This window comes from Protomyctophum bolini, assembly GCF_963924005.1.
Source record: "Protomyctophum bolini genome assembly, chromosome: 11".
In the NCBI taxonomy this organism is placed as follows: domain Eukaryota; kingdom Metazoa; phylum Chordata; class Actinopteri; order Myctophiformes; family Myctophidae; genus Protomyctophum; species Protomyctophum bolini.
Window position 1 is genome coordinate 39,731,323 of NC_137872.1, and position 18,182 is coordinate 39,749,504.

An 18,182-nucleotide genomic window follows, 5' to 3' on the forward strand; every position below is an offset into this window, starting at 1 on the left:
GCCGTTCTGGCACTGAACCAGTGACACATGAGTGATGTCATTCCCCTTTTTGCTGTATCTCAAAAAAATAGATAAAATAAATATGTTTAATGTGCCACATTACAAAACATTAATAAAATAGTGTGATACATTCACTCATGGTTACTTGGAGGGTTCCAAATGGGCCCTTAGGGTGTCTAACTCTGAGAATGATCCTTAAGGGTCCACTTGGTTCCATGTACAATCTCAGAGTTGTGGCTGGTTTAAGAACCACTGTGCCACACTAAATGTAGCAGCGCCAGACCCTTAAGACCTGTGAGGAAGATCAAGGCCCAATTCATGTGCTTTTGATTGATTGATTGATTGAAATATTTATTAACAGTTTGTAGAATTACAGTACATTTTAAGCACAAACTCAATACAGAGACTGTTAACTGTGAGTGGACACCCAATTAAGCATTACACTTGTTTACAACAGGGTCCACATTGTTCAATTCATCAAAACATTTAGAGACATACAAATAGACACTTCTATGTAGTTAAAGAACAGAACAGGAATTCATCATATAGGAAGCAAAAAGGGAAAGGATACGAGGGAAAAAGGGGGGGGCGGTGGGGGGGATTCAGATTTTACAGAGGCCAGTTTCGAATTGCAGCCATCCGTAGGTGCCCTTTGAGAGCGGTTTTGAAGGAGTCAATGGATTCACATGTCTTAATGACTGTTGGTAGGGCGTTCCACATTTTGGTGGCATAGGAGCGAAAATAATTTAGTCCCTTCTTTGTGCCGAATCTGGGTTGTACATGGTTTGTTGCACTCCCTCTGGTGTTGTGGGTGTGGACTTCGTTTACATTAAGGAAGTATTTAGACAGGTACATGGGTATCTTGGCGGTGTATCGAATCTTGTGGACCAGACCCATAGCAAGATGCTGTAGGCCTACTCTGTCGTCGACCCTATGCAATATGCAATATGGATGCTGTGCATATAGACTAAAGCCTTGCTTCCCCTCCTCATTGGGGTCTAGTTATTCTAACATTATTCTAACACAAGTAAGACGCGCGAACGCAGATCGTAAATTGCAATAACAATTAGAATAAATTAAGAATATATGGGCACAAAGTGTCTGTGCCCTTTGTGCCCATATATGGAGCTGAGTGATTTGTTGATGCAACACACTCCATATTTGGACGTAGCTCCATATATGGGCACAAAGGGGGGACACACGCACAGACATGATCTGCTAGGTCTCATAGTAAGTGCTCACTGTTTCGCAATTATCAAAATAAATATCCACTTTCACTCAAAAATGTCACTATAGTTTAATTTGAGTCCCAATTAAGCCTCAAATGCATACAGTGCGTTCTAGCGTGTGTGTGCGTATACGTGCATGCTAGCGCGTGCGTGCAGCTGTGTGTGTGTTGTCTTACATCTCGTAGATGAACAGGTCTGGCCTCCACAGCATGTCTAGGAACAGAAACCTGGGTGATTCCACAGAACAGACTGGGCTAACAGCACCAAACAGCAGTTGATTAAAGTTAAATCCCCAGGTGATGGCCTGCCTGCCTAATGAGTTTTATCTCTCTTGCACAAACAATAGTTGACCTGCTAACCTCTGTGTACAATAATGATGGAATCATAAGGAAGGCAAAATTCATCCTTTTACATGGTGTTATATCTCTATATCTCAAAAAGGGTCCTGATATAAACTGCCGTCTGAGGCTGAAACTTCCCCTAAAAAATGCCCCAAAAAGCCATTTCACTATACCGTTAACTCACCCGCCGCCTTCAGCGCCATCTGGTGGCAGAATTTATACTCGAGAACTGTCTTATTTTGAAAGAACTGACACCATTAATTTCAACAGAGGAACCGTCTTATTTTGAAAGCCGTTTTACTCGGAACCAGTGCAACAGGAAGTGTAACATGGAAATGTAACGTGTCCTGTGCATGTTATTTAATCCACCCAAAACATACATGTTGTAAGCAGCGATCATAGCAATTATAGTTATGAGCCTCACGGTGATCATAGCGTTTATAATTATGAGCCTCACTGTAATCATAGCATTTACAGTTATGAGCCCCACGGTGATCATATAGTTTATAGTTATGCGCATCACGGTGATCATATCGTTTTATTGTTATGAGCCTCACATCAGCTGGTTTTGATCAAAAACACACCTGGAAGAAGAATCCCAGTTTAATGGATTAAAAGTAAAATTCACGCCTGTGTAAAGTGCTTTTATCATCGTACATTACCATGACGTAAAATATCAACTATTCTATCTATTTCCTCAGACACTATGACATGACATCTCCATATGAGTGATGTCACAGACGCACACATAAAGCCAGTTGTGCAGGGAGATCCTTTCACTTTACAGTCTACTCCAGACCAAAAGTGTGACATCCTAACAGACCTCAAAACCTGATTGATTTCCACGAACATGGGAGTTACAGGAGAGGTTTATTTCAGCAGCCCTACTTGGGCTTCCACCGACAACCTCCTGCGCTGGGATCTGAGCCCTGAACAGATCCAGCAGACGTCTGACGAGCTCATTACCAAGTCCAATAAGGTGTTTGATGCTGTGGGTTCCCTGGACCTGGACAGTGTCACCGTCAACAACACCCTGAAGGCCCTGGCTGACCTTGAAGCTGAGCACATGGTCCAGCGGAACATGTTGAAGTTCCTCTATCACGTGTCTCCCAGTAAGGAGGTGAAGCACGCCACGTGCCTTGCACTTATGAAGCTGGTACCTGGTAGGTTTGTCGAGGTTGTGAGAAGGAGAAATTACGTCTACCAGAGGATTGTAGCTCTGGGATTGAAGGTGGATGAAGTCAATCCTGCTGTGGAGGATAAGAGATACATGGAGAGACTGCTGGTTGGGGAAAGTATCAAAGAGACACAAAATTCCTCATATGTGCAGCTCCAGGACCAGGTCGAGTGCCCTAGTTTGACCTTCAGCAGGGATGAACTGGGAGGTGTTCCTGAGGACGACCTGAGCTACCTGGAAGCAGATGGAGACAAGCTAAAGATTAAACATGACAAATATGTGTATTTTATGGAGAAATGCTTTGTCCCTGAAACACGCAAGAAACTTGGGGAAGCATTCAACCAAAATAGCATGGCGTTGTTGAAGGACTTTTCTAGGGAATTCAAAACCCACATTGACTTTGTCCTGATTAAAAACATGGTAAAGTCTGCCAATAAGCTCTCCATCTTCCTGGAGGAACTGGCCCAGAAGCTCAAACCACTTGCAGACAAAGAGAGAATGAACCTCCTCCAACTAAAGGAGGATGAGTGTCAGAAGAGATCTCTGCCATACGATGGGAAGCTGTATGAATGGGACCTGCCAATACTACAAGGCACAGGTGATGAAGCAGTATGGAGTGGATCACAGCCAGTTGAAGGAGTATTTTCCATTGGAGGTTGTGACCCAGGGTCTGCTGGACATCTGTCTGCTGGACATCCGTCCCCTAGTGCATGACACTAGTGTCATGCACTAGGGGATGCATGGCAAAAACAGGGAGTCCACACAAGAGTTTAACGGTTTGTAATTATATTTATTATATTAAAGTAAATAAAGCATAGCAAAATAATGAAGTGTGGGATGTGAGTATATCAGTCATCAGTAATGTGTGCAGTGTATGGATGTATGGAGAATGGTGTGTGCGTGTTGTATTAGCTGGTGCAAAACATAACTTAACAAAAGGGTGGTTAGGCCCTTGAGCCCGGTGGCAGTCCTGCTTGCAGGGAGGACAGAGAGAAGAATGAGCTGCAGCCAGGAGAGCTCTCTATATAGTCCCCTAAGCCACACCCACCTCAGGTGAGCACAATTGGGCTGACGGCCTGCTCCACTCTGCCATCACAGAGGCTTCCCTCTAGCTTACAGTGAGGCAGAGGGGGCAGGACCGTCACACCCCCCTCCATAAAAATGATGCTCCACCACATCATCTAAAAGAAAAACAAACCACAAACAAATATTATCCCTCCAACTTGACCAAATTAAACAAATCAAACAGCCACCTTTTCAACTTTGACTTACTACTGTATAACAATGCCCCCTGGATGCTCAATACCTGTTTCATTCCCCCATAGTAGTCCAGCTGTGGCCCCACTGCCCTTCGCATCCGCCCCGAATTAGCTCTGGCGTATGGACACTTGGGACAGGTGGGACCGGAGAGCTACACAGGAGGGTTTTACAGGACAAAACAGTTTACAGTTCACCAAAACAAGATTTCCAATCAAACAACTAACAATTTTAATGTCTGCATTTACCCAGACTTCTCTGTGCAACTGTACACTACCTACCCATACTACCTGCTTCCTCACCATTACCCACCATCCTGCCCCCAGCCTCAGCAACCCTGGTACTAGGAGCAATTTAAGAGAGCCGGAGACAGGACAGTCTAGAATGGGAAAAAACAAGCAAAACAGGAAATGTACGTGAACAGGTTAACACCTTAATGTATACGTGACAGTGCATCTGCCATCACGTTCTGAGAGCCTTTAATGTGACGAATCTCCATATTATAGGGCTGCAAGAATAATGCCCATCGCATTAACCTCTGGTTTGGATTTTGGAGAGACTTCAAAAATGTCAGTGGGTTGTGGTCTGTGTAAGCGACCAGGGGAGTTAAACCAGAACCCAAGTACACATCAAAGTGTTGCAAGGCTAATATTAGCCCTAGCGCCTCCTTCTCAATAACAGAGTAGTTGAGCTGATATGTATTGAACTTTCTTGAAAAGAAAGCAACCACTCTGTCAACCCCCTGCTCATCTGCTTGCAAAAGAGCAGCTCCGCATCCTACATTTGAAGCATCGACCTGTAGTGAAAAGGATTTATCCAAATGGGGAGCAGCTAGAACCGGAGCTGAACACAACAGAGCCTTGAGATTTTCAAATTCCAACTCACAATTAGTTGACCAGACAAATTTGGTATCCTTTTTGAACAGCCTGGTTAACGGCTCAGCCACGGACGAAAAGTTTCTACAGAAACTCCTATAATATCCTACTAGGCCCATAAACCGGAGCAACTCTTTCTTTGTAGTTGGATGAGGATATTCAATCATTGCCTTGACCTTGTCCTGAACCATGCGTACACTGCCCTGACCGACCACCTTGCCCAAATATGTTACTGTGGCCCTTGCAAACTCACATTTAGCCAAGTTGATTGTCAATCGTGCCCAGACCAACCTCTCCAAGAGAGCCTTAGTACGCTGCATGTGCTCAGACCAGGTATCGCTGTAGATTACCACATCGTCAAGGTATACGGCACATCCCTCCAAACCAGCCACCACCAAATTCATGAGGCGCTGAAAAGTTGCGGGCGCATTTCGCAGACCAAAGGGCATAACCGTGTACTTGTATAACCCAGATGGTGTAATGAAAGCGCAAACTTCCTGTGCTCGCTTCGACAGAGGGACCTGCCAATATCCTTTTAAAAGGTCAAATGTACTAACATACTTAGCTGATCCCACTTCATCTATACAGTCTTCCATTCGTGGAAGGGGAAAAGCATCTGGCTTAGTTACATTATTGACCTTCCGATAGTCTGTACACACTCTGTAGGTCTTGTCAGGCTTACCGACCAGTAGGCAAGGTGATGCCCAGCTTGAGCTGCATGGTTCAGCAAAATGGTTCTCCAGCATGTACTCTACCTCTTTGTTCAAATGTTTACGTTTCTCAGGAGACACCCTATAAAAACGCTGCCTTATAGGTACTGCTGTTTCATCCACCTCCACATCATGTTCAATTAAATGGGTACGAGTGGGCACATCGTGCAACAAAGCAGGATATCCGTTAATAAGAGCCACCAACTCAGAGCGTTCATCATCATTCAAATAGGCCAGATTAGAATCAAGTTTACTCAAGGATTCTGTGTTGTTCAACCGACCCTGCAAAATGACCGCCGGGGTCTCACCCTCCTCTCGAGTGTCCAACACCGGTGAAGACCCATCTACCCTGGTTGTACAAAGACAGGAATTAACACTTTCCCCATTTCCTGCTTTACCATCAGACTCCTTTGAGTAATAGGGTTTTAACAGATTGATATGACACATTTTCGTCTTCTTTCTACTCTCTGGAGTAGCTATTATGTAGTTCTGCTCTGTCACCTGTCTCACAACCGTGTAAGGCCCACTGAATTTGGCCTGGAAAGGAGAAGTTATTATAGGCTTAAGGAGCAAAACTTGATCTCCAGCTTTAAACTGCCTAGGCTCTGCACGTCTGTCATGAAGAGATTTCATTTTTTTCTGTGACTGTCCTAAATTCTCCTTTGCACTTTCCACTGCCAAAATCAACCGGCGTCTAAACCCATTGACATAGTCAAGGAGAGTTTTAGGGGGTTCAGCTACTTTCCAGCTGTCCTCCAACATAGCCATGGGACCACGAACCTTGTGACCAAATACCAGGTCATTTGGGCTGAAACCTGTACTTTCCTGGACTACCTCTCTAGATGCTAACATCAGCCACGGTAATCCCTCCTCCCAATCTTTCCCCAATTCTGTGCAGTAAGAACGCAACATGGACTTCAGGGTTTGATGGAACCGCTCTAAGGCCCCCTGTGACTGAGCATGATAGGCTGAAGCCATATTATGCTTAACCTGAAGCTGCTTGAGAACCTCAGCAAACATACGGGAGGTGAAATTTGAACCACGATCGCTCTGGATGACCTTCGCGATCCCAAAAACAGACATGAACTGTGTCAAAGCTTTCACAACAGACTTAGTGGTTATGGTTCGAAGTGGGTAAGCTGCGGGGTATCGGGTTACTTGACACATAACCGTGAGCAAATATGTATGGCCCTGCGTGGAACGAGGCAACGGCCCAACACAGTCGATAATGAGATGTTCAAATGGTTTCTCCACTGCAGGGATTGGACACAGTGGAGCTGGCTTAATTGACTGGTTGGGCTTACTCGTCAACTGGCAAGTATGACACTTTTTGATGTAAGCAGAAATGTCTCGTTTCAACAGAGGCCAAAAACAATACCGCAACACCCGGTTGTACGTTTTCCTTACTCCCTGATGCCCAGCAACATTATTATGACATGTTTGCAACACCAATGACCGAAATTTATTAGGAACCACAAACTGAAAAACTGGATCCCCACCTAGAGCCTCTGCATGTGGAACCCATTTACGAAAGAGCAAGTCCTGTTGCACAAAATACCCATGTGCACTACTGTTGATTTTGTCAACAGACATGGCTTTGTCAAACAGCTCTTGCAAGCTAGGATCATTCTTCTGTTCTACAGCCAAATCCCTATGTGACATAGACTTAAACTGCTCAGGCAACGTCAAATCAACCAGACCAGACCTCTCGCCCTGATCATCACTCTGGTTCTCATGTGAGGCGGCCATGGCACGTGTAACAGCGCACGCTGGATACCCCACTGTACCATCAGAAACACTGTCCTGCTGAAACTCTCCAGGCCACTTCCTGGTAATTACATTTGGTACCTGATCAGACCAAATTCGTTCCCCACAAAGGTCATTACCCAGGATGATGTCCACCCCTGCAACCGGCAACTCCGGTCTCACCCCCATGTGAACCTCTCCATTTACCAACTCTGAAGTGAGGGACATCTTATGGATTGGCACAGAAAACACAAACATGCCCATTCCCTGGATCAAAATGCTCTCCCCTGTATCAGTCTCAGTTGTAAATGGCAACACTGACTCTCGTACAAAGGAATCTAGTGATCCACAGTCTCGTAGCACCTTCACTGGTATTTGTTTGTCACTTCCTATCACAGACACAAAACCATTTGAAATGAATGGCAAGTATGCATCAGCCGTTTTTGGCTTCAATAGAGCACCCTGTTGTCCTAAAGGCAAAGCCACTGGGCTGAGTGAGTTATAGCCAGTGCCACTGGTTTAACCTGTGAGCTGGTGGACCTGTCCTTAGATTTGAGGACCGGACACTCATTTTTCCAGTGTCCTGCAGATTTACAATAATGACATACACCCACTGATTTGTCATGTGTCCCTGGTGTCACCCTGCTGTCGGCCGTATTTCTGTAAACTTCTGGAGCACCCTTTACACGAGGAAACGTATTGAACACATTCTCACTAGCATGATCACTAACTATTCTTGTGAATTAACACGTACTCATCTGCCAAAACTGCTGCCTCAGTTGCCGTTTTTACTTTGTGCTCAGTGATGTATGTAGCAATATTACACGGCAGAGTGTTTTTAAACTGCTCCAAGACCATGAGATTAAACAATTGTTCAAAATTCTCAACTTCAGATGATGAACACCAGCGCGAAAACTGTGTACACAAATCTCTGACAAACTCCACATGTGACTCTTTGTCACGTTTTCTCCAGCCCCGAGCCCTCTGCCTGTAAGCCTCTGGCACCATCTCATATATTTTTAACACTGCCTCTTTAACTTTTACATAACTCCTAGAGTCCATAGACGTTAATGCAGCAAATGCCTCTTGTGCTTTCCCTGTGAGTACAGACTGCACCATTATAGCACAATTTGCGTCTGTCCAACCTTGTGCCTCTGCAATTCTGTCAAATAAGAGAAAAAAAGTGTCCGGATCTTTTTCATTGAACCTAGGAAGGAGCCTCAGGCTACTGCCAATGTCCATAGCTTTGACACCTCCTCCCCTTTCAGTATTACCATTATTCAATGCATCTGCTGATAATTTGCCCTGTTCGATCAACTCTAGCTTTTTGGTTTCCACATCTAATTTGGCCAATTCAGTACGTTGTTTCATTCTTTCAATTTCCATAACATGTTGTTGTTTTAACACCAAAAGTTCTTTCTTCCATTTGAACTCACCCTCTGAACTGACCTCATCACCATTGTCTTCGACAGGCTGCAAAATGCCCTTGTCTACCAGCGCACTGATTAGACTGGCCTTCATTGCTGCCTTCAGCTTATCTGTCACTGTGATGTCATAATGTTTACCAATAGCTGATCCTTCGCACAAATATCGAGTAACCCCACTGACGGAGACTTAATAAACTTATCTGTAGCTGAACTCATTTTTCTTTTTTTTTGTATGCAAATTTTCTACAAAAAAAACCTTAACAAGACCAAGTGTTGGGCTGTGTATTACAAAGTGCAGTACAGTAACCTTAATCAAAATGGAACAAACCCCCCCCTAACTTACCTATTATTCCTACCTAACTTACCTATCTTTACCTACCGTCTGCACCCGGGCATGAGGATTTCTCCCCTCCAGCCACCTAGTGTGACCCCCAAGATCCGCCGCTAACCAAAACTCCACTAAGAGTAAATCAACGAAAGGAACAAACAACTGACACCCTAACGGTGCCGGTCGCTAAGGGACTTGTTCCAACTAAATGCACATGTGACTAACACTTGCAAACACATCCCAACACTTACCTTTGTTGTAACTCTGTAAACTGCGGCCAAATGCCTTCTCTGTCCGGCTCCTAACAAAAAAAAACAAGACAACTCAAGTGTGAAACTCCCAAACAAGACAAACGGGAAAGAAAAGATATATGTATATGCTTTTCTTTTTTTTTCCAATTAATCAATTAATTAATTATGTACGGACGAGCCCCCATTTTGTCATGCACTAGGGGATGCATGGCAAAAACAGGGAGTCCACACAAGAGTTTAACGGTTTGTAATTATATTTATTATATTAAAGTAAATAAAGCATAGCAAAATAATGAAGTGTGGGATGTGAGTATATCAGTCATCAGTAATGTGTGCAGTGTATGGATGTATGGAGAATGGTGTGTGCGTGTTGTATTAGCTGGTGCAAAACATAACTTAACAAAAGGGTGGTTAGGCCCTTGAGCCCGGTGGCAGTCCTGCTTGCAGGGAGGACAGAGAGAAGAATGAGCTGCAGCCAGGAGAGCTCTCTATATAGTCCCCTAAGCCACACCCACCTCAGGTGAGCACAATTGGGCTGACGGCCTGCTCCACTCTGCCATCACAGAGGCTTCCCTCTAGCTTACAGTGAGGCAGAGGGGGCAGGACCGTCACACTAGTGGATTGTAGCTCTGGGATTGAAGGTGGATGAAGTCAATCCTGCTGTGGAGGATAAGAGATACATGGAGAGACTGCTGGTTGGGGAAAGTATCAAAGAGACACAAAATTCCTCATATGTGCAGCTCCAGGACCAGGTCGAGTGCCCTAGTTTGACCTTCAGCAGGGATGAACTGGGAGGTGTTCCTGAGGACGACCTGAGCTACCTGGAAGCAGATGGAGACAAGCTAAAGATTAAACATGACAAATATGTGTATTTTATGGAGAAATGCTTTGTCCCTGAAACACGCAAGAAACTTGGGGAAGCATTCAACCAAAATAGCATGGCGTTGTTGAAGGACTTTTCTAGGGAATTCAAAACCCACATTGACTTTGTCCTGATTAAAAACATGGTAAAGTCTGCCAATAAGCTCTCCATCTTCCTGGAGGAACTGGCCCAGAAGCTCAAACCACTTGCAGACAAAGAGAGAATGAACCTCCTCCAACTAAAGGAGGATGAGTGTCAGCAGAGATCTCTGCCATACGATGGGAAGCTGTATGAATGGGACCTGCCATACTACAAGGCACAGGTGATGAAGCAGTATGGAGTGGATCACAGCCAGTTGAAGGAGTATTTTCCATTGGAGGTTGTGACCCAGGGTCTGCTGGACATCTGCCAGGAACTGCTGGGTCTGTCATTCAGCCTGGTGCACGGCGCCTCCGTGTGGCATCCGGATGTCACTCTGTACTGTGTTACCGACCTCTCCTCTGGGCAGACAATCGGACAGTTCTACCTTGACCTGTTCACCAGAGAGGGAATGTACAACCTCGCTGGACATTTCAATGGGCTGCAGCCAGGCTGTCTGTGGTCTGATGGGAGCAGACAGATGGCTATTGGTGCTATACTGACCAATTTCAGCAAACCCACGGCCGGCGCACCCTTGCTCCTAACGCACAGCGATGTCCTGGCATACTTCCATGAGTTTGGTCACATGGTGCACTACCTCTGTGCTCAGGTTGACTATGCTGCATTCAATGGATGCGAGGTGGAAACAGATTTTATTGAGGCTCCGTCCAAGATGTTGGAGAACTGGGTTTGGGAGAAGGAAACACTCCAGAGAATATCTAAACACTACAAGACAGGAGCTGCGATTCCTGATGACCTGCTGGACAAACTCCTCAAGTCTCGTCTCGCAAACACCGGTATTATCTACCTGGAGAAGATAGTCCAACATAGATTGTACCAGGCTCTGAACGCTCAGACTGTTTTGGACCCAGCTAATGAATGCACGAGGCTCATCAAGGACATTCTGGGTTTCCCTGCTTTTCAAGGCCCTATCATATTATCTATCTGTTGCCAACATATAACCAGCCGCCATGCCATGTTCTATCGCTACCTGTGGAGTGAGGTGTTGTCTATGGACATGTTCAGTCGTTTCAAAGAGGAAGGAATCATGAACACTAAGGTGGGTTTGGACTACAGGAACTGCATCCTGAAGCCTGGTGCTTCTAAGGATGCCAAAGAGATGCTGAAGAACTTCTTGGGTCGTGCAACCAATGAGGAAGCATTCCTCCTGAGCAAAGGAATCAAAGTTTCAACATGTTCAGGTAGGAAACTCCGTTCCAGATGCTGGAGAAAGGATTAAAATTATCAACAATAGTGGACTAATGGTTTCAACATCAAAGAAAAACAAAAGAAAGAAAAAAAGAAACGAAGAAATGTACAGAATCAAAGTAAGAATTAGCGTCAGGATTGTTGGAACATATACAAATAAAAAAGAAGGAAAACAACAAAGACAAGAAGGAAAACAACAAAGACAAAAGAACATAGAGCTCAACTAGAACTGCACTCTGCCGAGTGCATACTTGCTTGGTGCACACTAGTAGGCCATAAATGGCCTACTAGTGCGCAAGCAGAGCGCGCAAGTAATTTCGACCGCTGGAAACTATCACATCTCAGTATCTCTGTGAAGGAACGTTTGAAATGTATAATCATTACGTGTAACTATTTGCTACCTAACTACTTTTTTACAGAAAAATGAATCATTGATATGTGATGAAAAAGAAAAGGTATATAAACTGAATTAAAATATATTATACAGTATAATTATTTTATTACTTATTGTAAATTGTCAATTGTTTTAAATGTATTTCATTTTGTACTATAGTGATATTAATACTAAATCATGATCAGAGTAATATGTGTCTCTAACTTCAATTTCTGTAATAATACTTTCAAATTTGTTGAAATATACTTTAATCTGTAGTTGGATTTGTATTTAATTGTTTAAAGCCTAATCTTGACATGAAGGTCTTTATATTTATATCTTTTTCAGTATAATGGTCTTCATTGAAATCTCCTATTATCATAATTGTGGAAGTCGGAGATGATAGATACTTTACCATTTTTTTGAGAAATGTGTTTAATTCCGAAAGGTTTGTTTTAGGTGATCTGTACATAAGAATGATATATAGATCTTTATTTTTTACATGTATACATACGTGTTCTACTTTTTCTAATATCCCGATTTCTTTTTGAATTATTTCAATGGCAATATCTGCTTTTATAGCAAACATAACTCCCCCACCTATATCATATTCTCTGTCATTCCTGATTGTTTTGTAATTGGTGTTCATTGTTTTTAAATTAAAAGTAATGTTATTATTTTTCTTTAAGTGTGTTTCAGTAAAAGCTATTAGATCCAACATTTCGAGTTGGGAATCTGAGTTTATATCTTGTAAATGTGTTAGATAACCTCTGATGTTCAACAATCCAATTTTTAATGAATGTTTTAATGGTAATTGAGTTATCTTCCGTATATTTGGATTTTCTAGAGGTGATTGTCGTAATCGTATCATTTCTCTCTCTACATTCTTATCTATTTTGATCATTTTAGGACTAAAATCAAGTATATATAGATCTCTTATCCTTTTCACTCGACTGAATGCTACATAGGCTTGTCCCGGGTTAAAACGTGAGCCCTTCATAGATACGACAATCTCTTGTATAGTTAATTGTAATTTAACTTGTAATCAAATTACAACTACATACATAGTATGTAGTTGTAATTTGATTGTAATGTAATTTGATTAGCAGTATACTGTGGTTACTTGGTTCGAAAAAGTGACAGCCAAGTTTTTTTCAACCGTAAGTCTGTGCCTGGTTTGCTGGGACCAGATACCACATTACGTCATCGTTGAGAACTGGGACCAGAGTACATGGTGTGTATATGTATGACTAGCTCTCAGTGATGACGTAAGAGAAATGGTCATCTGTGTAATCTGGTCCCACCAGATACCAAATTACGTCATCGTTGAGAGCTGGGACCAGAGTACATGGTGTGTATATGTATGACTAGCTCTCAGTGATGACGTAAGAGATATGGTCATCTGTGTAGTCTGGTCCCAGCAGACCAGGCACAGATTTACAAATTACAAATCACATTACAACTACATACAGAGTATGTAGTTGTAATTTGATTAGCAGTATACTGTGGTTACTTGGTTCCAAAAAGTGACAGCCAAGTTTCTTTTCAACCGTAAGTCTGTGCCTGGTTTGCTGGGACCAGATACCACATTACGTCATCGTTGAGAACTGGGACCAGAGTACATGGTGTGTATATGTATGACTAGCTCTCAGTGATGACGTAAGATAAATGGTCATCTGTGTAATCTGGTCCCACCAGATACCACATTACGTCATCGTTGAGAGCTGGGACCAGAGTACATGGTGTGTATATGTATGACTAGCTCTCAGTGATGACGTAAGAGATATGGTCATCTGTGTAGTCTGGTCCCAGCAGACCAGGCACAGATTTACAAATTACAAATCACATTACAACATACAGAGTATGTAGTTGTAATTTGATTAGCAGTATACTGTGGTTACTTGGTTCCAAAAAGTGACAGCCAAGTTTTTTTCAACCGTAAGTCTGTGCCTGGTTTGCTGGGACCAGATACCACATTACGTCATCGTTGAGAACTGGGACCAGAGTACATGGTGTGTATACGTATGTGATGACGTAATGTGGTTGAAAAAAACTTGGCTGTCACTTTGAAGAGACCAAGCGAAATTATTACTTGCGCGCTCTGCTTGCGCAAGTAACAAGAGAACAAACAAAAACAACGCTGAGGGAACAAAATAACACTTAAATCTAACCTTCTAATTCATATTTTATCATTTTTTCCTTTTTAAACCAGGGGGGCAGTCAGACGGATATTTTGTGAAGCCACTAAGGAAATGAAAGTTCATATAATGGCCTGTTGTGGCGCTGTCACTGGACCCAGAAAAACCCATAGCCCCATAGAAGTCCATGTATTTGGGCCCAACTTCACCTAGACTGTATTACCTTAATAAACATGGTCATGAATACTTTTTTCTTCCAGTCACTAGTTTAAAGTCTCATTTCTAATGTCATAATATTCTTTTTGGAAAATTATGGTCCCATTTAAAAAAAAAAATGACCATAAAGTCGCGCATGTTCTGAGGGGCGTGGCTACCGTTACAGTCTATGAACGGGATCCCCCACCCACTCGAGTCAAAATAAAAACCAACGAAGAAGAAGGGGGAAGTCCCGCCTCGTTGTCTGGGCCAGCCAATGGGCCAGCTGGCCTGAACTGGGCCAAAACGGATCTAGAAAGATGGCGACTTCCATTGCAAGGACTGACAGGCTTCATTTTACGTTCACGTTAGACCCGCGGAACGCTTTGTCCATATTTTTTACAGTCTATGTTTTAAACACTTTCTTAAAGGTAGAGTAAGTGATTTCACTCAAAAAACCTTAGGTTTCGTTTTTGGCTGTGGGACCTAAGCCTTCGTCCAATCAGGATAGAGAGTCAAAAATGAAACCTAAGGTTTTGTGAATTCCATAACTTTATACCTGTAACAGAAGTGCACATTTGTTTTAGTGTAGTCCGAGCGAACAGATGTTTAAAATCATGTCTTCTATGGTCCTCATCCTCTGAGCTAAACCCAAATTACTTCTGTAACTGTATTGGTAATGATCTGTTTTTCGCTCTGAACACCATGTTCAGATAATGTTCGTAATTCAACCAAATCCATGATTTTTAAAACCCCTGATAACATAAAAAGCCTATTGGTGTGTGCTCTGAAATCTTTATACACGATTCTTAACGCTCTTTTTTGTAACATAATCAAGGGAGTCATATTACTCTTGAATGAGTTGCCCCATACTTCCAGACAGTAAATAAAATATGGTAAAACCAGTGTACAATACAACATCCTCAATAACTGTATCCAAATCATATTTTACTTTGTTCAAAATAAAAATACTTTTTGCCACCTTGGTTTTTATATGCTATATGATTTTTCCATGATAATTTCTCATCTAATATAACACCCAAAAACCTAAATTCATTCACTCTTTCAATATTTACTCCATCTATAGAGAGAATAATGTCATCCTTTTTCATATTAGAGAAAATCATAAACTTGTTTTTTTCAAATTCAATGATAATTTATTTGTATTAAACCATATTTTTAATTTATCCATTTCATTTGTAATACTTTCTGCTACACTTTTTAAGTTTTCCCCTGAACAAAATAAATTAGTGTCGTCTGCGAACAAAACAAACTGCATTAACTTTGACACTTCACAAATATCATTAATATACAAAATAAAAAGTTTAGGTCCCAAGACCGAGCCTTGTGGTACCCCACACTCAAGCTTCATAGAATCAGATGTATGACCCCCCAACTGTACATATTGTTGCCTGTTGTGAAGGTAACTGATTAACCAATCTTACATCTCACCCCATAATTATTCAATTTGGATATTAAAATAGTATGATCAATTGTGTCGAACGCTTTTTTGAGGTCAATAAAGACCCCTATTGTGTGTTTATGATTGTCTATTGCTGTTGTTATTTCATCGAGTGCCAGAGCTGTGGACCGATTGGTCCGAAAGCCATACTGACTCTCACTCTTAAAGTTATTATTTTCAATAAATTAATCCAGTCTTTGTCCATACAGTTTTTCAAGCACTTTAGAAAACTGGGAAAGCAGGTGGTCTGGACACTGGTCTATAATTAGTAAAATCATGTTTATTTCCCGTTTTAAAAAGTGGTATAACCTTTGCCATTTTCATCCTGTCTGGGAAAACTCCTGTACAAAAAGAAAGCTTACAGATATAACTTAAAGGTTTATTATACAGTCAATAGTCTTCTCCACAATGATCATATCTATCCTATCACAATCAGTTGATGTTTTGTTCTTTGATTTAGCTACACTTGATTTAATTACATTTTCACTCACTTCTCCCAGAAACATGGACTGAATTATTTTACTTCCCCCTTCCCCTTCATCATTTTCATTTTGCCCAGCATGTTGTGGAATGGAATTGGCCAGACTTGGCCCGGGAAGCACCCTATGATCCGACGGACCATTGCTCCGAAGGAGCATTGGTCCGAGGCGCGCTGGGGGTCGGGAGAGGGTGGGTGGTTAGAGTGCCAGAGCTATTTTGTTAAGAGAAATGTTGTATAGTTTAATTGATATGAATTTATTAGTGAATTCAATTTCCCCATTGACATGAATGGGAAAATGCAAAAAATCACATTCAAGCATTTTTTTCTTTTGAGACTGTAATCACTATAATTAAAATTATAATTTTATCGGTCGGCCTAATGGTGGCGCTATAACAGCCCAGACCTTTTGGCTTATAACTCTTGAACCGTATGTCGTAAAATCTAAATTATTTTTTCCCTGGATTCCTATCATGACGCCCATTTGCGTCATGATAGATTTTCCGCCATTTTGAATTTTATCCAAAACACACTTTTTGCTTTTCCTCCTACATATTTTGTCCAAATCTCACAGAAATCGGCACACATGATCTCTGGACCTATCCGATTAAAACACCAGCTGCAGAATTTTGGTAGTGCGTATCATTCGCCCGTGATCGTCTTCCGAAGCCCATGAGGGCCCCTGGGCCGGTAATATTTGCAGGGCCCCCATAGCGCGCGTGCGCGCGACATTTTCGTGTTTTTCCGTGTTTTAATCATCTTTTTAACCTAAATTTAACAAAATCAACAGCCAATGAAGGACCCCAGAAGCCCTTTTCAGGGCGTCAAACCTAGTACCTCACAGTCCAATTTCCCCAAAGGGTCCCTGATAGCCAAGGGCCCCTGGGCCACGGCCCCATTCGTCCCTGCCTAAATCACAAAAAAATGCCATAAATCACGAACGGAATGTCCAATCCATCCCAAATTTGAATCACATGTCCGGGGTGGTTTAATCAACCAAGTTCTAAAAGCAATTCCATTTTATCCATAGGGGGCGCCGCAAATGCGAGAAATGTAACAGTTTGTCGCAAGAACATGAATTTTGGGGGTTAAATCCCCTCCGAATTACTTATGCATGATCACAGGGGTGACGCGACATTGTAATTAGCTGGCAATATTAGTGGGAGGGGCATATGTAAGCCACTGCGGCAACCACAACTCTGCAATTTTTTATTTGATCATAATGTAATAGAAAACAATTCAAAAATGACTCATTATGCATCATTTATCCCTTCTGTATACACTCCTTTCCATTCTTCATTTAAGAGGTAATTTCTTAATTTATTTATTGATTCCTCCGTTCTTACCCTAACATATCTGTGACAATTTTCCTCTCTCTTACTCTTTATTTGACTGTTGAATGTAACAAATACAGACAAATGATCGCTTATGTCATTTATTATTAACCCACTCTTAATATCATCGTCTAATACATTGATAAAAATGTTGTCCAACAATGTTGCGCTAGTTGTCGTAATTCGACTGGGCTTGGTAATTAATGGGTAAAACCCTCTATCTTTGAAATGTTTCATAGTTTGTGCTTTGAGGAATTTATAATGGGGCTCAATGGCAGTTCTAACTTCTATGGCATGTCAAAAAGTTACTTTCAGCTAGAAACTCCATCCACACATTTTATAATTCAGCTTATTGTGGGCACACGCTGGAACTTTTTACTTTGAAATGTGTTTCGGAGTTATTTAACTTAATCGCCCAATGCATTTTCAATGGCAATAGCACAAACTTTGGCATGCTACTAGTCCTGTAGTATAGTTTGGTTTTGTTTATTTTGAACCTTTCACATAATAATACATTATACACTTGAGTGGCCCGAAAAGGTGTAGGCTGAAGCTAAAAGCGTATAATTGCCTATACGGCCTATATCTACCAAAATAATAATAATAGAGCTAAAGACTCAGACCCTCTATATACTGCTTCTTTGTAATATTT

General features: G+C 42.0%; 1 protein-coding gene across 1 annotated transcript; it reads left to right on the forward strand.

The window, feature by feature from the left end:
* Window positions 1-10,021: 10,021 nt before the first annotated feature.
* On the forward strand, window positions 10,022-11,581 carry LOC308323472 (thimet oligopeptidase-like; the record flags this gene model as incomplete). Its single annotated transcript, XM_080775201.1, has 1 exon — window positions 10,022-11,581. The coding sequence occupies one exon, from the start codon at window positions 10,022-10,024 to the stop codon at window positions 11,579-11,581; it is 1,560 nt and encodes a 519-aa protein (XP_080631327.1).
* Between the last annotated feature and the right edge of the window lie 6,601 nt (window positions 11,582-18,182).